General features: G+C 38.6%; 1 protein-coding gene across 2 annotated transcripts in view; it reads right to left on the minus strand.

Annotated features, from left to right (window-relative positions):
- UNC5C (unc-5 netrin receptor C) overlaps positions 1–21,912 on the minus strand; it is a 339,287-nt gene that overhangs the window by 31,299 nt on the left and 286,076 nt on the right. The window contains exons 8-11 of one of the 2 annotated variants that reach the window (XM_006192261.3): positions 11,949–12,005; positions 9,572–9,763; positions 8,569–8,913; positions 5,682–5,769 (exon numbers count right to left, since the gene is read on the minus strand). In XM_006192261.3, coding sequence (XP_006192323.1) covers positions 5,682–5,769; positions 8,569–8,913; positions 9,572–9,763; positions 11,949–12,005 — 682 coding nt within the window. The remainder of the gene's footprint in view (positions 1–5,681; positions 5,770–8,568; positions 8,914–9,571; positions 9,764–11,948; positions 12,006–21,912) is intronic. The other variant, XM_006192262.3, reaches the window with a different exon arrangement.

Below are 21,912 nucleotides of genomic sequence, written 5' to 3' on the forward strand. Positions count from 1 at the left end.
TCACATAAAGGGGTGGGGTTATTAAAATACATAAAACAAAAAGAGTAGGAAATAAATACAAATAAATCTACTTCATATTTTTGCAACGGGCTTTTCTCCTTTATGTCTCATATGTTATCAAAGATATTTAAGCAAACATTCTGTAAATATTAATTGCAGATGATATGGAAATGAACTCAAAGCAAAAATTAGCTACAGAAAGAGCAATTAAGGAGAATTCAGTAGTGAGCAATGATCATGTTTTAAAGGCTTTTCAAAGTCCAACAAGGATAAAATCATGGTTAATGCCGGACGGATTCTAAGAACTCTAGGACAAAGCCCTCTGAGAGGAGTTTTAGTTTCCTGTAGGATTGTCTCCTCCTCTGCTTGCTATTATCAGCAAGGAGAACTTCTCCTACACAGAAGTGCACAATTGACAAAACTTTCATAAAACCTATTGCATTTGCTGCCCAAGGCACACTGGTAAGGTAGTCCAGATAAGTATTTATATTACCTTTTCCCCCCGAAAGAGGCAACAGAAATCTAGAGATATTAACACACTTGCCTAAAGCCACAAAGCTAGTCATGGGCAAAGCTAGGATCCAAACACAAGTCATTTGGTTTCTTTTACACAGTGGTATGTTCTGGGTTGCTTATCTGGACTTAGGGCCTTAAGAAAAGTTTAGGGTCTGTTTGCTAGAACAAGCTCAAAGCTGCTTCTTGAAAAGAACCTCTCTGTCTGTCGCTGAGTGGAAATGAGATGCCTTCTATTAACACACATGCCTTTTGTCAGGTCCCTCAGGATGACAATCCCACCCTAGGCTCAGCTGCCTTTTAAAACACACTGGTTTCACGTATAACTGGCATTTGGAATATCTGCACTCTAGGTACCCGACAGGGAGTATCTAACTCACTTGCTATCAAAAGCTCAATTGAGCAAAAAAAAAAATATTTATGGAAGCTACTCTGAAGGGCGTGCCCCCATTTCCCTAGACAGGCCAAAATCTGTCCCTGGATTAAGCCAGAACAGCTAAGTATTGTGCCTGGGACTGAACTGCTGCATCCTTGTGGAATTATTTTACTGAATTTATCCTTGGGCCTTATACTTTCTGCTCACACCGAGGAATACTAACGAAGCTTACTGACGTTTTCATCTTTTAAATGTTGTTCACTGTATGAACAAAATGTTTTCTTTATGAGGAACCAAAAGAGAAATAACTGAGCTTCTTCCAGGCATATTTTTCCCTTATGAACAGATACATGGATCTTGTAACTTACCATGTCCCCCTCTTGCAAGCTTTGAAACAGTAAATTCATGACCTATTAACAAGAAATATGCTGGGAATTACATCAAATATTTTATATTCTAAATGGTCACCTGCTTTATCTTTTCTAATCTTATTTTTTCCATTTTCTCTTTGTTTTCATCCACTTATTTAAAAAAAAATTCCTCCCACTGTAAAGACTGCTTTCATAAATCACTTTGAATCCTTCCTTTAGATGTTGGATTTCAATAAATAAGCACTGTGGAGAACAGTGAGAGAATAAGATTTAAAAATACCTGGACTCCATTCCTTTCCCCCTCTATTTTTAAGTCTTTTTATAGCTGTTCCTTCAAACAAGAATTTAGGACTCTACCTAAAAGGAGAATATCACTGAGTTTCACTGAGAAATAATAATGTCAATTACTACTTTATAAAGCTCCAAACAACACATTAAAATAAATGAAAACTTTCTGCTATATGATTACATACACAAGAAAATTTGGCCCACTATCCTCACATATTACTGTATCATTCATATTCAGTAAATATAAGGACAGTTGTAATTGCCTCACCACTAAGTCACATCTTAAATCCGTCCGACTGGGACTGCATCCTTTAAAAAAGTCCTGAAGGCCAGCCGTGTCCTACAGTTGACAAACCTGGTAGCTTTTTGAATTACTATTCTCTTTCTCTACATTTTAATTTTAGTAATACCTCTGTCAATCACTTCCTCCATTTTGAAACTCTCTTTACCTCTGATTTTGTCCTATTATACGTATAACTGTCCATTCTTTCATTCAAAAATACTCACTGAGGTGCAACTATATATATATTAAGCTAGATGCAAACTCCTATCTGCCTTATCCTTACACGTTCCATTTAGTTTTGCTCATCATACTCAAGCCTTAAATAAGAACATTTCCCAAAGTTCTTCCCCCAGTTCTCTTCTTTCTGCCTCTGCACCTTTTCCCTCAGAGGATCTGCTTGCTGGTGACTGGCCTCTGCGTCTCCAGCATGCATCCCAGACCCCCTCTCGCACACATTGCACAACCAAGTCACAGTCTGTCCCTCCTCTCCTTGAAACAGTTGCTGCTTCTGGCCCCCTTTATTGCTCTCCCAATTTTCCCAGTGCCCCAGGCTTGATTCCTGAGTATATTCTTTCTGCTTTGCCACTCTTCTGCCAAACTTGTAACCAGTTGTGAAACACTTTTTCTTCTGAAATATATTTTTCTTTCCATTCTGAAGACTCAGGTCAGGCTCCTCCTCTCCCCTCTCACTCCCTGATTAATGCCAGGGGCCCAGCCAGGCCCCTGCCTTCACGGGAGACTCTTTCTGTTCCCTCCACAGGCTCACCCTGTACAGTGTCTCCAGATCAGTCTTTAAAAAGCATTCATATTCTGGCAGCACTTGGCCGCTCAGAGAACTTCCACGGTTCCCCACAGTATACCAAAAAAAAAAAAAAAAAAAAAAAAGTTCTATTTACCTTTATATTTGGAAAGCCTAAATTGATTTTTTTTCTTTTGCCTTTTGAGAAAACTGCTAGGCAAGTAAAGAACAGAGGAAGGGAAAATTAACATTCATATCTTCAATTCAAATTGTTTTTCAATAAGAAATGACAAAAGGCAAAATTTCAGTCTGAGTCAGGCTCATTTTTTTTTAAACTGCTACTGGAAACAAGGCAAAAAGGCCCACATTAGTGCTGTGAACTGTGGGAATTCTACCCATGGTGGGGAAACAGGTTTGCAGCTTCTCTGGGGATGTGTAAAGCAGGAGAGCTAGAAATTGCGAGCGCAGCCCTGCAACTCAGTCCCCTTTCAGGCAGAGACAGCCCATCCTGTCCCTGCAGCTCATTTAAGCTGCTCATCTGCCATTCCAGCTTTCTCTTAGCACATATTCTGTAATGATAAGGCCCCCTCTTGTCACGTTCACTTGCCACATGTAATTAAGTTCACACCTCCCTTTAGACAGTTCATATCAGCAGATGACCAGCTGGATACCACCCAGCTGGAAAAACATCCAGTTTTGGATGCAATAAGGCAATCAGAGAGAGGGAAAATGGAGAAAAATAATCAGAATTTTCCTGTAAATGCCTTAAATTAAAACTCGTCTGATATCCTCACAGTGTCTTCTCTGAAAGAAGTTCTGAGATAAAGTCTGTTCTGAGATCATGGTCTCTGGTGAGCAGCAGGAAGACACCACGTTCAGCAACGCACTATGATCAGAAGGCAGAGGCTGCTTGTGTACAGGGGCCTGCGGAGTGGGGGTGGCGTGTTACAGAGCAGAAAAGCTCTGTAATGAGATAACTTGGGTGTGAATTCCACCTTCCCTCACTTGGTAACTGGGAAAGCTTGGCTATGTGACTTAATCTCCCTGTGCCCTAGTTTTTGATCTTTAAAGTGGCGCTCATCCTAACTTGGAGAGCTGCAGTGAGGAATAAATGAAGTTAAAAATACGCTGACTATATGCTACCTATGTTTTGCATTATTATTATATCCTAAAACACATTCTCATCATTGTGTTTTTATAAGAAAAAATGCACCCAGTGCACGGCAGAAAATTAGTGAAGGGAGGACTTTCTCATTTATTTGAGACAGTTGCCTTCCTGTGTTTAGTCCTTGTTTTATGGTCTCTTGCGCATATTTTCTTTGAGATCTTGAGGTTTCTCTAGCTTAATTTTTATAAACAGAACTTCTTTGATGCACACAGAATTTAATATAGTCAGTCCCTCTGCACTTAACTTCAGGTGGTAGGCATAGTAAGGAGTGATTTATAGTTTCCTTTTCTTTAAAGTCAAAGGCAGAGGAGCCTAAATGCCAAAGTGCCTACTTTATCAGTTTTCTGTTTTCTCTCCATCTAAAGTGTACAATTATCCCGGTCAGGGTGCCGGCTAACCCGTGGGAAGGAAAACCACAGGAGGCACCTGAGTGTCCCATCTTTCAGCCTCAGCATGCCTTGCAGCAGCCCCTTGAGGCGTGATCTTCAGCTAAAGATAGTGGTGATTGGATGGAAAATAAGAGACCCTGAACACCTCACTGCTTCTCAGCATAAAACACAAGTCAATACTCATTTCTGTTTAAACAAAATGTCCATGTTGGCCAAGGCCCTGGGGGCCGGATGTACTTAGTGCTAACCTTGACTCCGGACAAGAGAAAGAAGGAAACAGCCTGGAGTTGGCTAATCTTCATGTCTGCCGCTGCCAAAGCAGGGCGGGCGCTCTCAGGGCCTGTGAATGTTACTTTGCACTGAGAATGAAAAAATGAATATTTGATGTGAGCAAATACAAGCCTTTTAGTGATTTTCTGTTGCTCGAATTTGAGGCCCATGAATAATGCTCAAGGAATTTTATTATTTTCTTAGACAGGCTGGTGTTTGTGCAGGTGAAACTGCACCATGCGAGGGAAACAGCGTCCTGGGTCCTGCAGATTATAAATACCAACATCTCCGCCTGAGAGCGTAATAAAAGCTTTTCGGCTACTAAGAGCAAGACTAAAAATGGATGTTTTCTGAGGATAAGGGAGGAGGAGAAAGGGTACAATGTGTTGTAATGATAACCTAGTTCTACATTCGTCACTCACGCTTTGCCCTCAGAGCTCAGGGCTGAGGAGCCGATGCCTTTCCCCTTGGGGAAAACAATGATAATTACATGGAAGGATCTTCATTTAACAACCTCTCTTATTTTAAGATCTCAGCACACTTCAGAAGCACTAATCAGTCAGGCCTCTAAAGCGCTATTTACCGCGCATACTTTATGTGAGAACGAATCAAGAAAGACCAGATACGATTTGTTAGAGGCCAAACTGAAAACTGAATTTAGGCCTTCGAAACTCCTCTTGTTATTTTTACTTAAAATAACTTCATCTTTATGATTATGACACATTCAAAACAGCCCTTAGATTCAACCTAGTTTTAATCAAACTTAGATCTATACAGAAAGGCCCAAGTGTGGATTTTTTGGGGTGCTAAATGTAAGAAGGTGGTTGGTAACACTTAAAAACTGGAAGACAGTCACAAAAAGAAGAATCTGCAGGTGAGAATAAAGTGCCGGGGGAGGCAGGGGTTAAGAGGCTGTCTAATTCTTCGTGATCTTTCACCCTATAATGGCAACAGGCCAGACCCCTGAGCCAGGCCACATGAAGCCGATGTCTCTTTGTTTACCCGTGTACCTCCTGCACAATCTACGGATCACATTTCTGGCCATGGTTCTCAGCTAGTATGGACCTGTGGCCAGAAATGTGTCCATATTCAAGACCTGCAGAAGTGTCTGGAGCTTCAAAGACAAAGGAAAGTCAAAGCTGACCTTTTATAGGTCTAGGGGGCAAAGGATATGCCAGAAGCAGGGCACTCAAGACAAAAACATGTTGGCTTTTTTCTTTCTAGTGTACAGTCCTTCAAGTCAGACATTGATAAAGTCAAGTGCACCAAAACAAGCATATTTACCTCATATTTTCTTTCCTGTGTACAGTCACATACATTTCGTAGACTCTTCCTTGGGGAATGGCCCCAGCGGGAATCAGCAAGCTTACTCCTGAATAGCAAAAGAGAAAAGCAGTCACATAAGACCTATGAGTCAAAGGAGAACTTCACAGAATGACTTTGAAGCAAGTGAAAAGGAGTAAGGAGATTCTGTGGCCACATAGCCATAAGCTGGCTGCTTTTTCTCTAAAGACATGTAAATATTCATAGCTGCCCCGCTTTCCTTCCTTATTAGCCTTATTTGTTACCACAGCTCCCTCTGAACTGTTACGGAATTGCTTAAAGGAATGATGTAATTTTTTAAACTCCTGTTTTATTTAAGGAATAGACAGATGGTTCCACTGTTGTTTTCCTTGTAAAACGAAGGGAAAACCAACAACTGCTCTTAAAACTTCAAACAGCTGTTAATGATGCATTGTTTCTAATTAAAAAAAGAAAATCCCTACAAGATTCAAAGACAGGAAAATGCTAACCTCAACAATATCAAAAACGTTTACTTCTGAAGTATCTGGTTAGCATCAGTGTTTTTCCATAACAGAATAATTGGTGAAGAACGTTTTTCATCATACATAACTCTAGATAGTGAAAGTCACTGCTAGTTTTAGTCATTGGCAGGGCAGGCAGGTTTTTACTTAGCTGCTAATTGGTGCATTTGTAGGACTATTGGCTTCAGCTCTGTTCTAAGTTAACTGTGCCTATAGCCCTGGTTTGCAACTTGAGGTTGCATCAGAATCACCTGGAGGATTTGCAAAAGCACAGATTATTGGATCCTACCCCCGGAGTTTCTGATTCAGAACGTCTGGGGAAACTCTAGTTCTAACTAGTTGCCAGGTGGTGCCAATGATGGCAGACTGTGGACCACACTGTGGGAACCACTGGCCTGTACCACTGTGGCATCATCACAGAGAATAATTCAGGGTGGGCAGCGACCTGAAGATACATGGCTCCGTGATTTTATTCTAATAAATGTAGTTAATTTCAACTCAATAAAAATGTACATACATGATTGTGAGTACAGGTGCTTGGCATACTGTGAACGCCAGAAGTAAAAGATAATGTTCTCGTCTTTGAGTAGCTTATAATTTACTTAGCAAGGAAGGGGAGTATGCCAAATGAGCACAGGGCAATAAGGAAACGTGACCAGCCACGCTGGAAAGCCTCAAGAGTAAAGAATGGAGAGTTGAAGCGGAATAAGTACTCAAAGCCTTTGTGTAACTGGTTGAAAAGGTTGAGGCATGGCCTTCTTGAGAAGGAAGCTGACATGTGTGCTGTGGTGCCAGGGGAGTGAAGGTCACGCTCGAGTCAGGGTGGTTGGTGAGGCACAGAGTGGAAGCAGGAAGACCACACCTGAGGCGCCCAAGCCTCGGTATTTTTATTTTTCCCAGTGGGAATAATCAAATGTTCTTTTCTGTCTGTTATGGGGATGAAACAGAATTATGCATGTAAAGTAACAAGAATAAGGCATGACATATATTAGGTAACTACTGTTACTCTATTAAATAAAGTAATGCATGTAAGTCACTGTTCCCCAGGATAAAGTAGTTAAAACATGCTAGCTCCCTCCTTTCCACTTAGAAGCCTTTATAGTAATTCATACGTGAAAAAGCGACAGGTGTAGAAATGGAAAGGAGAGGTAGAATCCAGTGAATATTATGAATAAAAATGTCTTGGGAATAATATAATGTTTAAACAATGAAAGAATAGAGTACATTTTGATCTATTAATTTTATAGACTTAAAATGTATTTAAAATCATGATTTTAAAGAGCATGCAATAGCATGAGAATAAGTTGAATAAAAGCATTTTATATAATGTATAATCTCAGCTATGTAAAATATATTTTTAAAAAGGAAAAATGATATTCCATTAAATATCTCAGTTTATTAAAATGTACTTTTAAAGGTATGAGGTGAAAAATTGTGAGAGCAAGAATCAAAGACAAGTTCATATTCAGACCTGAAGACCAACTAGTTCTGTATATTACTTGGCTTTATGGCTGTTTACACATTACATTCTCATCTTATGCCACATGAAGACCTTGGTTCAAGCAGATTGTTTCTTTTTGCTGTACCTACAAAACACTCTGTCTTGTCCAAAAGAGCTACCGTATGTTACAGAGGAATCGATTAACCCTCTTATAACTGAGTTCCAAACCCATAACTACTATTAATGAATACCAAACTTTAAACACTGTCACTAACTTCACTATTCACGTTCACTATTTAAGAGCTTTATGGGGCTTATTCTCTAGAAGCAGACAACTAAATAAACTGAAAACTGAGTAATAATACAAAAGAAACCTGGTGAAGTTGTGATTCTGGATAGATATATCAGAAGTAGGAGTGAGTACCTTATAAATACCTTGAGACTGAAGACTGTAATAAAGAGTTAAATTAATAAGTGAAGACTGGGTGTCCGTTATGTCCTCTGATCATCTAAAGATTAGTATTCTGAAGTATTGCTTCCTGTAGGAGTTGGAACTGAACCAGCTGATATGTTTTCTAATTAATTTTTTCTTTTAAAGTGTGATGACAACAGTGAGGGCTTGTGTCTTAATGCTGCCTTCTGAAGTCCTATTAAAAGGAAAGTCAATGGCAGTTCTAAACAATGCCTTGGCAGAAAGTTGTGAGTATAATATTTCTAGAGGAAGTATTCTCAGAGTTGGCTGGAAGAAGATAAGTGGTTTTGCTGATTTTGTCTGCAGTAATGTTTAGTTTACATCGAAAGTAGATTTGGTTTAGATAGGCTACATTTAACTTTTCAGGCCTAATGAAGACAAACAAAAAAGATTTTGGTACAAGAATATGTTTTCAAGCTCTATCTCTGCAATGTAAAAACCTTTAGGAATTACCTGAATTGGGAACAATAAGGTGACCCCCAAGGGAGTTGAAGGTGCCAAACGCAGTGCAGGATGGGTCTGTCTGCCTTGCTAGACTCTGATTCTTCAGGTTGAGGGCCTCATTCTCCAACAAGGATTGGGTCATCTGAGGGGACAGCTTTGATGCAAACTCACAGAGGTCATCCTGGGGTGTGACAGCACCTGAGGTATTGTACACTTTGATTTTCAGGTTAGGCAGTGGATCCAGGATTGGAGAGTTGGTCATTGGGATTTTGTCCGAGACATCATGCAAGGCATAGACAGGTCCTCTGTACATGGCTGCAGCTGATGTGAGGTCTGGGGGTACCGCCAGGAGATCTGAGTCAGAAAGAGAAAGGACGTCCAGTTGCGTTCTTCATTCAGGCAACTTACATTAGTCAGACTTCCCCTGACACTTTCTGAACCAACAGCAAAGCAACTCAACACATATTACAGCTGGACAGACTAACACTGCTGAACACAAGGCAACTAGAGAGCTAGGATCTGTTCTATTATTGGCCACAAATAAATAGATATGTTCATTCTATATTCTGCCTTGAAATCTATTTATTGCTTCTAAGGTATTTAGCTATTTCAACAGACTGTATTCATAGATGGGGATCCTTATTAGGTGACTATAGGTAATAATTTCTCTTGTCTATACTGGTTTGGGGTTCATCTGTAGACCACTGTATTCATAGCAATACAAGATGCCTTGTCAAAAGGAAAAAGACTCAAGAGATCAATCAACCAATCTGTGTACTTAAAAAGTATGACTTGAGAAACCTGTTAGAGAAGGAAAAAACGACTTATGCACCCTGTCAACTTTAATTTGTTATGTGAATGAAGTTAACAAGTAACCAACAAAATAGACCAAAATCCCTGCCTTCATGGAACTTACAGTCCAGCTGAACTGGGTGTTTTCATTGATTCTGAAGACACATAAGGAGGCTGCTTATATGCATAAGTCCAAGTGTGAAGGGCAGTGTCAACTGACCTTGCCTTGCTGCCTTGATGTTCACAGGCTGAAAGCCTCCGTTGAGTGCGGAAGAGTCAATGATGTCAGACTCAAAGTCACGATGATTTTTCCGATACACAAAGAGAGCCACAACTACAGAAATGGCCAGGCAAACTATCACAGCTATCACAATGCCAACATACAGAGCAACATCATCTGAATCAGGAGCAGCTAAAGGGAAGGAGGAGACATTGGATTAACTGGTTAGAGAAATTTCCCACAGTACACATATGTATTGCTATAATTTTTTCAGACATTTATTGCCTTTTTTATAGGTTAATTTCAAATCTATTTCAAAAGCTATATAAAGCAACTGTGGCCTTTCAGTGGAAAATTATCTCTGATTTCTTTTCCTTTCTCACTCTGCATCTATCTAGTCACTAATCTGTCTTAAATTGGGCACCATAACAGACCACTTATTACAAGGCATAAAAAGAAACTGGAGCTAAAACCATCCCAACCCACAAGGAAAAAAAGTTTATTACTAATTTCAGGTGGAAAAGTTTGGGAGGCAGCTATGAATTCACTGACAGTTCTTTAAAAAGATAAACATAAACACTCTGTTAGAAATACCTGGCAGGTTCTGACTCTGTGTATTTATTGAACCAGAATATTTTTCTAAGTATCACTCCAAGTCACAAAATTACTTTCCAGAGCACTCTTCTCACTTTCCCCTAAATCAGTGAAGGGGTGGGTGGGAATGGCGGAACCAAGCAAATAAACATTGGGAGCAAACATGTTGAGTTTGAAAGGTGTACTTTCAGAAGACTCAGATCTGGGGAGCAGAGGTTAATGCTGATAACGCCAGGCTTTTGCTACAGATTCAGTATTACCTCTGAGAACCCTGAGCTTCTCACGGTTTCTTGTCAGAGATTTACACTTGAGCTACTCATTACTGGAATAAAAAAAATAGCTCTATGGTGTACTGAGTAAGATAAAGGCCTGGTTCAATGATCAGAAAGGTCAGACTACCCCCAAAAGGCAATTAAGCATTTGATTAATGCAGTGCAAGGTCAGCTGGGGAGGGCTGTCTCTGGGTAAAGCAAGAAGAAAATTCCTGTAAAAGTTGTACGTTGCCTTAGTGGCATAGAACATGCTTTTTTTTTTTTTTTTTTTAGTTTTTTAGGGGGAAGTAATTAGGTTTATTTTATTAATTTTTTTTAATGGAGGTACTGGGGATTGAATCTAAGATGTCATGCATGCTAAGCATGAGCTCTACCTCTTGAGCTATACCCTCCCCTCAAACAGGTTTTAATCCAATGGCAAATGATAATAGAAGCTGACAATTAAAACAAAACAAACTAACACAATTAAATCTTTCCTGAATCCCACAGACATCTTTAAGTCTCTGGGTTTAGTTTTCTGTAATGGACAAAAATTGTCAGCAAAGTTAACCAAAGCTGTTCTGCTCACCGTAAAAGGTGATTAAACTGATACTTCAGATGGTCAAGAACAGCTTTTTTATGCTCAACTTCATACGTGTACATTTTGTAGGGAAAGAATTTTCAGATTTGTAGGTCCCATGATGACCTCCCAAGAGTTAAGGAGCCACTACTTTCTCTTAAGACTCACAGCCACATGATTTTTCTGGTGCAATGGTGCATCCCTTGGCTTGCCAGCAGCCCATGTGATCACCCATGCTCTCAAGTCGTGTACCTTCAATACAGCGACAGTACAAAAGAATTCCCTATGGGAAATCCCTTCATCTCTTTTAGTATTTTGTGTTTAAATGTACTATATGTGAAAGAATCTTTTTTCTTTTTAAATGATTGTCTTTCTCAAAGTTTCCAGAATATCTGTTTTCACATCAATCAAGTCAACATTGACAGATCTTTTTGGAAAACCAGTGCCATACCAAACCCTCTGGTTATGTAAGCACTGCTTTCAAAGTGCTGACTTCACTTTGCCACTGGGTTTTATTTGAGGCCCTACAGCTGCATTCTGAACTCTGATCAGAATACTGTATCTAAATCCTTAATGCTTTACTTTACCAGGCTGTAATTACTTACACAACATTCATGATTTCTAATTCAATAGATGTGCATTTTCTCAATTCTTTACTTTTTAGCATTTGAACTCTGCCCTTTATTTAGATCAGCATATTTCATGAAGTGTTTTGTCAGCTACTGGGATTCAAGCTTTGAACAGTAAACTGATAGATTTTAAAGCTGGCAGAGACTTGAAATAACCCTTTCTTCTCTTCAGCAGTGAAAATCTAATTTGTTTTTCATGTTAGAATATATTAGGTGCCTTTTTCCTGCGTGTACATCTGTGATGCAAAGAAAGGTAAACTTGAACTGGGGGCAATAACGTTAAATGATTATTCAGCAACATAAAAACCAAACATCAAACTTACAAGAAAATCCATATTCATTCTGGGTTCTCTGTTCAGTTGAAATAGGATAAATGAAACCTTGAAAAGAAACAAAAAATGAAACAAAAATGGGAACAAAATCAAATTAATGAGGGAAACAAAACAAGAAGCATGAAAAATGGTTTAATTAAAATAAAAGGAGAAGAAACCTAGGTCCTTTAAAATTCTGGTTCAGTACAGAATTATGATTCTGAATCTCCTGTCTGCTCTGGAGCCTCACTAAGAATTAATAAGTAGGCAGATTGAATTTCAGAGCAAAAACTGGTCTCGAGTCACTAACTTTGGAGTGCTTAAAGTCTTTCTTTTATTGAGCATAAACTCTAATGGATCTAATTTATTTCAGACATCAAGGGTCATTAGCATAAGGAAAATCTTTTTTCCTTATCCCCGCCATATGCTTTAATTCCCAGGACACATTCAGTAAGGCTCTAAACAGTTTTTTTCTCTTTTATTTAATCATAACAGCTTGCTCTCAGTCTAACAGAACCAAAGAAGACCTGTCGTCATTGGTCAAAGGTTAAACACCCATTTACTGAGCTGAGCAAGACCACCTCTCCTCCCTCCGTCTCACATCTACTTTTTGGATTTTTGTTTGTTTTTTGCCTCTCCATTTAACAGGAATCCAATAGGTTTTGCCCAGGGACCAAGCAGTTTGTCAATGCAATGGAAACTGGATGCTTTTTATTTTAAATCATTCAAAAATCAATAGCACCTAGAGGTTATAAGGTTATTTATTTTAGGGCCTCAGAGGAATAGTGTAAATCGGGCAAAATAAAAAGCTCATCCCAATAGTAAATGCAGAAATAACACCAGCAGTTTTATTTTCCTTTCTTTTTAGTGTATTCCAAGGTAGGAAACATAATGATGAGAATGACTGATGATGACAATAACAAAAAAAAAAATAGCAATAAATGTGAAGTAAAAAATCAGCAGAAAACATTTAAAAAATGTGGAACGTAAATTTTTTGAAATGAAAATCTAGGGAAGAATTTCAAGTATGACATAACTAGCACCCACCGTTTCCTAATATTTAATATTCTACAACACATGAATTAATCAAATGATAACAGCACCATCTGGATTAATCAAATGAAGATGAGTAAGAACTGCGTGAGTTAAACTTTCCTAGCAATACTCAAGAGCAAAAAACGTAGAGAAACTGCAACTGTTAATTGTTTCAAAATTAAAGGTCTGTAATGATACTAAAGGTAACTCTAAATCATGCCTCAGGTAGATCTTCTGTACTTTGTAGAACACACAGTTCTTAAAAGCTATTTACCTATTTTGAGGGAACTAATTCTAGAGAAACATGCAGTGCTACCTTAATGAAAGAGAGGTTTGCTATAGCACAGACAGGTTTGCTCTGAATTAATTTTTAATGCTTTATTTTAGAGCAATGATTGCAACCTCCTACTCAGTTTTATAAATATTATATTCCTTATTCCAGTTGTCTGAGTCCATGTATTAGGTTTGATTTTCATTTTTAAACACTTCTGTCTGGTAATAACCTTTTTCCATTTGTATTCTGTGAACTCAATAAAAGGACATCTGGGACATATACAAGCACAAGAAAAAAAGGTTATTTATTTTTGAAACCCAAAGACTTAAGACAATATAATTTCACTGCTAGCACAGGAGACCAGATAATTGATGTCACTGTTGTAGGGATGATGTTAAATAGAGGGATGTCTAAGATTTATTTTTTTGAAGGCGGGAGGGCCTAGAAATGAGGATTTAGGGATGGTCTGATGTTCACCCTGAAAATTTTGGTAAGAATCAGAGTGGGCCTGTAGGAGGAAGAAGAAGAGCTGGAACTGACAAAGGGAGAAGCCTGTCTCCAGAGACACAGCACGGGCCGAAACTTCACCCTGTAAAGCAGTTCTGGGTCTTCCCTGGCTTTCATCTCCACTTCCCAGCAGAGTTCCTATTCTTGACAGACAAACCAAGGAATAATAAAGAGGAAGCTGATAATGTTTTCATGTTTAATCTCTACTTTCCCATGTTTATGTACATCTGGACCACTCAATAAATACTTCTGTGCCTTATGGTATTCATCTGAGACTTATTATTCTCAGGCACAGAACTGGAATCCATTCATTCATCCATTCATTCATTCATTCACCTAAGAAGTACTCCTGAACCCTATTACCCCTGGGTTCTATTCTAGGCGTAGGGGTACAATGACAAAAGAGATGGGAAAAGTCACTGCTTTCATTCCTGTTTAACAGAAAATAAACAAAATAATGAAGGTCATTTCAAATGCGTCCTTTTGGAAAGTAAAACAAAAGAATATAATGTGATAGAGATAAAATAATGACCAACTTAGGGAATCAGGGAAGAATCTCCTGTTGAAATGAAATTTAAACTGAAGCTTGTATAATGAGAAAGAATCAAGCAAGTAAAGATCTAGAGGAAACAATGCTCCCTGAAGAGGGACAGTGGATGCAAAAGTCCTGACATGAAACCAGAGCCCTTAGAGGGTAGGGAGTGAGAGGAGAGAGGGAGGAGGTGGGCTCAGGGCGATGAGCAGCAGGCAGATCACGCAGGCATGACGGTCCATGAGGAGGCATTCAATGTTATTCTAAATAAAATGCAAATCCTGTGAGTGAATGTAATTTTGAAAAGATCACTTTGGTTTCTCTACAGATAATGGAGAAGCAAGGGAGTGAAGTGACAGGATTTTATGGATAGTATCTATGAAACATAGCCTGGGGGATATCTATCAATAGGTGTATCAATATACTTAACAGAGTGTTGCATTTGAGGTTATTTTAAAATTAAAAAAAAAAACACCTCACTTATTAGTTATTCCTTGTAGCCAACAGTGAGTAATCTAGCCAAACTGTTATTTTCCAACATGGGAAAATTCAAAACAGACAAGTAAGTACTAAGTACACTCACCAATGGTTCAACACCCCAATTTACTCTGTTATGGAAACACTGATAAAGAGTTTTGGAAGGCAGCTCCGTAAAACTTTTTCCATCCTTTTCAAAACACTTCTGCAATACACAACTAAAACACCACTTAGGAAGCTGGGAATCAGAAAAGGGGATTACTGCTCCATCCCCTAAACGCGGGGAACACAGAACCACTTTCTAGAGTTTGTTTTCATACTTCACCTGATCTGTCTCTCACGGAACCACAGGGGACATTTTCTTCAGCTAATGAGGTGATCCTGCTGAGAGTGGTCCTAGCGATAATGAAAAATCACATCTCTGGCAGAACACAGTGCAAAATAATTGTTTTTAGTGTCACTATCAGCAGCCTAGTTCCTAAGTTAGAGATTCCAGTTAACTCTCTTACTACTTTAAAGTCAGGTCGATTGAAAAAGCACCTCGGCTGTTGGCCAAGGCAGTGAAACTGAGATTTTCAGTCTCATGGACTTTAGTCTGAATCCTAGCCCTGTCACTATGAGAGCCTGGTCAAACTATTTCATTTCTCTAAGCATCAGTTCTCTAATCTGTGTAAGGGATTATAAATACTCACTTCCATATAGCTGTGGAAAGGATAAATGAGATTTGTAAAGTGCTGGTACACTGCAAGCAATCAGTAAACGACAACTGCATCAACACCACTATGATGCACATTGTAGGCACACTGGGCTCTTGAGAGATTTTATGTGTAGAGTTGACACAGCCTACTATTTAATAAAATGAATAGGAAATCTGAATTTCAGGTTGCCTAGTTATGACACAGACAAGGAGCCCGGTTTTTCTGAAAAGCCACAACCAATGCACTCTTAAGTACTGTATACTCTTTCACCTTCTCCTTTTAAAGAGGTTTATTCCTGGCCTTTGTGGCTTCTGGCAAAGATACAGTGGCAGGTTTCAGAAGCAAATTTCCAGGGCCAGAGAGCAACTAGATGCTAAAATGGTTTCTCAACCAGAGGTGGTGCCATTTCTAATGTTTGTCATAATGATTAGGGGGTTGTTTGTGGAATTTAATGAGGACCATGGATGCTGAATGTCCTGCAATGGGAGGAACAGTCTTGCCATGGAAGAACTCTCTGGAACAAAACGTACCTCCATTGATAACTTTCAAAGTCACAATCTGTGGGCTGACAGGTGTAGAGCTTGGGGAAGGGAGCAGGACATGCCCCCACTGGCTACAGTAGCCTCAGCAACTTCAACTAGGGGAAACCAACACAGAGCAGTGCCTTTTTTTTTTTTTTAATCTAAATATTATAAAATATTTTAAAAGAATTGTTTTCCTATTCAAATAGGAGACTTTCCTGATTCTTATTTGAGAATAGAGATTGGAAGAAGTCTGACTGTGGCGAGAAAGTTTAGAGAAGGCATGAACAGTTTGAAAGCCAGAGCAAGAGTAGGCTGTTCCTAAATAGCGAAATGCTTCTTATGCTAGGAAGCCGTGTCATAATTGCTCAAAACATCCTTTCAAGAGATTATCTAGTTCAGCCTTTTTCAGATGAGGAAAATCCGTCCCATAGATGGGAAATGATAGTTTACAGTCAAGAAAAGTGTTGAGACTCAAATTTGGTTTCCATCCTCCCGTCGGTAAGGCTGACAATGTGCAGGGTTTGCACTGACCAGCTCTGGTGGCCCGTGCACATCTGTGTTGGCTACACATCTGGACTGTCAATATAATAATGCTCTGGCTGATGGTGGTTAAATGACTTGAGGAAGGAATGACTTTTTCTAATTTTCACAAGGTCATCCTTTAGACTAGAGATGGGGTTTGCCCATATTTTTCAGCTGATGTCCAACTGTTATAAAAGATGAGAGCCCGTGCCCGAATATTTTAAAAAGGAAAGTGAGCTTTCCTTGGTTTTATACAGCACTAAGTAAGACCAAGTTATTCTTAAGTATATGGCTCGTAATTGCGCAATAACATGCCTGAACATAGCCTATTTAGTGGGTTTATATTTGGGAAATCTCAGGAACAAGCCAGGAGCTCTATGTAAAACTTCATTTCCCCAATAAACGCCAACTGCTTTGATTTTTTCCGGTCTTTTAAATTTTCATGTGCTACAAATAACAGACGACAGTCAAAATGATGATCTTATGATTAAGTTTTTAAAACGGTAATTCAAACTATTTTAGTGCCATAAGTAGTATGTTAATAGAAAAAGTTACCAAGCAAATTTGCCAAGGTGAGAAATATTAGAACTTCTGAGCATCACTGGCCAGGTTTAAATTCCTCAAAACCAAGATTATGTCCTTACTAACTCGCAGCCCCCCAGGATGTTAGAGTTAAAATAGACCTTTGATTAGAATGCCCTGTTATAATCCCTTTGTAGATACAGACTGAGGAGACGGGGCATAGAGGGATGAAAGGACTTGCCTAACATCACAAAGCTGGTGAAACTGCAACGTGAGGGGCAGATCCCAGCTCTTGAGCTACAGTCTATCCTTCTTATAAGTACTGTCCAACATTAATGAAAATATTTAAGTGAGGAGAGGCAAGGAAATAACAGAAAAGGCTTGCTATGTTCATGGCTTAATTTGCAATTCAGTTATTGAATGAGGTAATGCTAATTATTTAGACTAGAAAATATCTCTCCATGTGAAATATTATCATTGATATCCATGAGAAAACTAAAACAACAGAGAGACTTTTGCCCTTAAATAAAATAACTTCCAAACAGTGTCTTTTGTTTCAAGTGTGGGGTAAGCAAAGACGGGAGCCAAGCTTGGGCATTTCTACTCTAATGTAACTTGAGAGCCTGCTGGGATGACGCAGTTGTCGATGCACGATAACCGCACTGCATGTGGCATACAACCCGGCTGTCAATAGAAATATTTAAAAAAGAAGCTTTGTTTCTCTCAAAAATGATGCCAACAGGAAAAAAGGAATAAACATCAATAACTGGAGGGACACTACATAAAAAGAAAGTCAAGTTTTAAAGCAATAAAAGCTGGCAACTACTTGCTTTCAGCATCCAAGAGCCCATGTGAAAAAGGCTTTTTTCAAAATGAGACAGATTTGGGTTCATATATTGGCTCTTGCACTAACTTGTGGGCGTTGGGTGGGCTGTTTCAGTTTTAGGCCTTGGATTCTTCCTTCCCAAGATAGAGCTATTATTAGGGGAATATCAAAAGTTCTGTTTGTAAGGTTTTTTTTTTTGTACTTTTTGAGTTTTATTAAATTGAACTCAGGTCAATTTTACTTCAGTTTGGCCCTGCCAAACACAGATTCTAGTCAAAGCAACTAATGCCAGGGCCTTAAGTCACTGTATTTGGTGGAAAGTGAATAAAATTAAAATTCTATCTGAAATTCTTTCAAACTAAAATATATGATACAGTAATTTTTACGTCCTCCAAAGTTTGAGAACCACTGAGCTAAATTTAAGGAATACATAAAAGAAAAGTCTTTCTGTAGAGGTCTGGGAATCAAGTCTGTCTTTAGTTATCAAATTTGTTGTCAAAAGGGAGATAGGTGGAGTTTTATAAGGTGTTCCTGCTTGCCTTCAAGCTTATGCATTGTATTTCAATCTGGAGCTGCACCTACGACCTAACACATGTAAACAGGTTTTATATTGTTAGGATTAAATAGAGGATTAATGAATATCTCATATGGGGAATAGTACATAAGTTATGAATATGACATAACTCAACTATAGTTTATAAAGCATTAAGTGGATTCTAGAAAGGTACATGTTTTTGAATTCTCAAGCTTTTGGTTATTGTTAGTATATTTATCTATCTGAAGTACAAGATACCACTTCATAAGATCTGTCCTCATTTTTATGATCCCAGCATTAGAGAAATCTGTTCTTGATGGATTTTCCCCTCTCCTTGACCTGGCTGCTTGGTCTTTTTTTTTTTTTCCTGTCCACCCCCCTCACCCCTCCATGACCTTACACTAAGCCAACATATGTATTTTTCTCATCCCAATTACATTTTGTCTGATGCAAATGTTCTTATTAAAAACCTCAAGAGCCATTCAAAACAAACACATCCAGATTTTGGTTTTTTCCTTTTAGGTTGGTTCTTATCTAGCCAGCCCATCAGGACAGCACTAATGATGTCAAAGGTCAGGCCTGTCAAAGACACTCACGGTCATTTATTATAATTTACCACTCTTCTGAGGGTTTATTTATTGACAAGAGCTTAAAGAACTCCAAATAAATGAATACATAAATCCTAGGACATGACAACAAAAATTGAAAAGACCATTTGCTTATCACTGATATCAGTTATCTAAACTGCTGTGGTAACTTGTGCTCCAGCCTTCACAGGACAGTCGGCCCTGCTTCATTAACTGATTCACAGCCCTATTCTGAACACTGACAACCACACCCTTCTGAAAATGAATAGCAGAGAATGAACATCTCAGATATAAAAGTCTTATCTCGTGACCCACAGTAGGTGATGAATAAACATCTGAAATTTAACTCAACAGTTGAATAAAATCAAACCCCCAGATAAGCTGCCCAAGTGTTTTCAAAGCAGTAGATTCTCTCCCCATCAATGCTCTTGCAGGAGGATAAATTATTAAATCCAAAGGCACTGATAAATAAATCCATAGCAGAAAAGACATCTGATAGAAAAAGTAAAGTGACAAGAGTCCTGAAGCAGAGGCTGATTCCTAGTGTACATCACCCTATCTGCTGGTTTCTTCAGGCAAAAAGAAAAGCGAAAGCCCCAGCCCTGCCTCTATGTGATCTTGAAGGAGTCCATGCTTTGCTGTGGCTGTGAAAGGTAGTACACTTCGATTCCCTCGGAGTTTCCTTTGCATCCTGGAAGCTGAAGACCTTGCCATTTGCCCTTTCAAACGAATCTGTTTGGGGCTGCAGAGGTGTTCAGCAGGTTCCTGGGGGCTAAATTTCCTAACCACATCCCTGCTTTGAAAAGCAGGAAAATGTTTTACCAGAAAGGAAAAAACCAAAAGCAAACCACACTCATTATACTGGAGACAGCAGAGCACTGTGTTGGGCAGTAAGTCCACGGACAGAATATTTATCTGCCAGCTGGGACATGACAAATATCCAGGACTATACAGACAGAGCTATGACATCAACTTCTTTCAAACTATAGATAAAAGCACTCACTGTCTGACACTGATAATTATGGTTTCCTATCAAAGTGCTGTGTTGACAAGAATTTCACTGGAAACTGACTAGCACCTTCTCAGATGCCTATCAGTGGTTATAAACACATCATGCTAAAGTTAAGAAAGTAAATTATTTCCTCATATTAAAGTAAATTATTTCCTCATATTAAATGCACCTGGGATCCCGGGGGCCCTGGTATGCAGTGTGTCCACACTACAATTTACACAGACTTCTGCCACTTCCTCTGTACGTGAGAATTAATAGAAGAGCTGGGTGACATGCAAATATTTTAATGAGTAGAAAGTGCTAAATTTGCAGACTGCTGTAACATTTTAATTTCCCAAAGTCAGGAAGTTCACTGATGCAGACACAATTCCAGGCAGTTCTTATTTGTAAATTGCAATTTCTAATTTGTCTACTGTGGCATAAACCATCCTCAGCAAGGACTAATTCTAAATTCAGATTTGAACTCTTACATATCCCTATGTGGGACTCCAAACTTCAAATGGGATTAAAAACCAAAGTCCATAGGAACAGATGCAGTAATGTAATAATCTAATTGAGTGTGTTCATAAATATATACAAAATACCATTTCTGGACCAAGCCACATATACATAATCCTTGGACTGCTATTTTCAGAAGGAAAAGGTAAGCATGGGTGAAATCATTGTACACCAACCATGACAAAGTAAGTCTTACTACAAATTCATTATAAACATTATAAAAGTTAAGTTATTAGGTCTTGGTAATAGTTTTATTTCAACATAAATGGCATATATGCTTACTGACTTAGCATTTTTGAAGACTGTCTTAAGTGTTTTTTTTTTGCCTTCTGTACTTCTTCCTGTGCCTAGTGTGTGCTCTCTCTCTCCAGAACCATTTCACGCAAATCCTATTTCAAAATTACATGATGTGGTTTTTGTCCTTTCTTTTGTGGATGTGGTGTACCACATTGATTGATTTGCATATGTTGAACCACCCTTGTGTTCCTGGGATGAATCCAACTTGATCATGATGTATGATTTTCTTTTATGTGCTGTTGGATTCTGTTTGCTAATATTTTGTTGAGGATTTTTGCATCTATGTTCATTGGTGATATTGGCCTGTAGTTTTCATTTTTGGTAGTGTCTTTGTCTGGTTTTGGTATCAGGATGATGGTGGCTGCATGGAACGAGTTTGGGAGTACTCTCTCCTTTCCCATCTTTTGGAAGAGTTTGAGAAGGGCCAGTATGAATTCTTCTTTGTATGTTTGATAGAATTCCCCAGTGAAGCCATCTTGATCCTGGACTTTTGTTTGCAGGGAGGTTTTTTATTGCTAATTCTATTTCATTTCTAGTGAGTAGTCTGTTATCCTCCCAAACTTCAGCCAATATTACAGAGCTACAGTAATCAAAACAACATGGTATTGGCATAAAAACAGACATACGGATCAATGGAACACAACAGATAGCCCAGAAATAAATCCACAGACCTATGGTCAAATCTTTGATAAAGGAGGCAAGAATATACAATGGAGAAAAGGAGAAAAGACAGTCTCTTCAGCAAGTGGTGTTGGGAAAACTGGGTAGTAGCATGTAAATCAATGAAGTTTGAACACTCCCTCACTCCATAAACAAAAATAAACTCAAAATGGTTTAAAGACTTAAATATAAGACAAGACATGATAAATTTCCTAGAAGAAAACACAGGCAAAACATTCTTCCATAAATCTTAGCAATGTTCTCCTAGAGCAGTCTACCTAGGCAATGGAAATAAGAGCAAAAATAAACAAATGGGACCTAATTAAACTCACAAGCTTTTGCACAGCAAAGGAAATCATAAACAAAACAAAACAACCTACCGAACGGGAGAAAATATTTGCAAATGATGCGACTAACAAAGGCTTAATTTCAAGAATATATAAACAGCTCATACAACTTAATAACAAAAA

This window comes from Camelus ferus, chromosome 2 (genome assembly GCF_009834535.1).
Source record: "Camelus ferus isolate YT-003-E chromosome 2, BCGSAC_Cfer_1.0, whole genome shotgun sequence".
Taxonomy (NCBI): Eukaryota; Metazoa; Chordata; class Mammalia; order Artiodactyla; family Camelidae; genus Camelus; species Camelus ferus.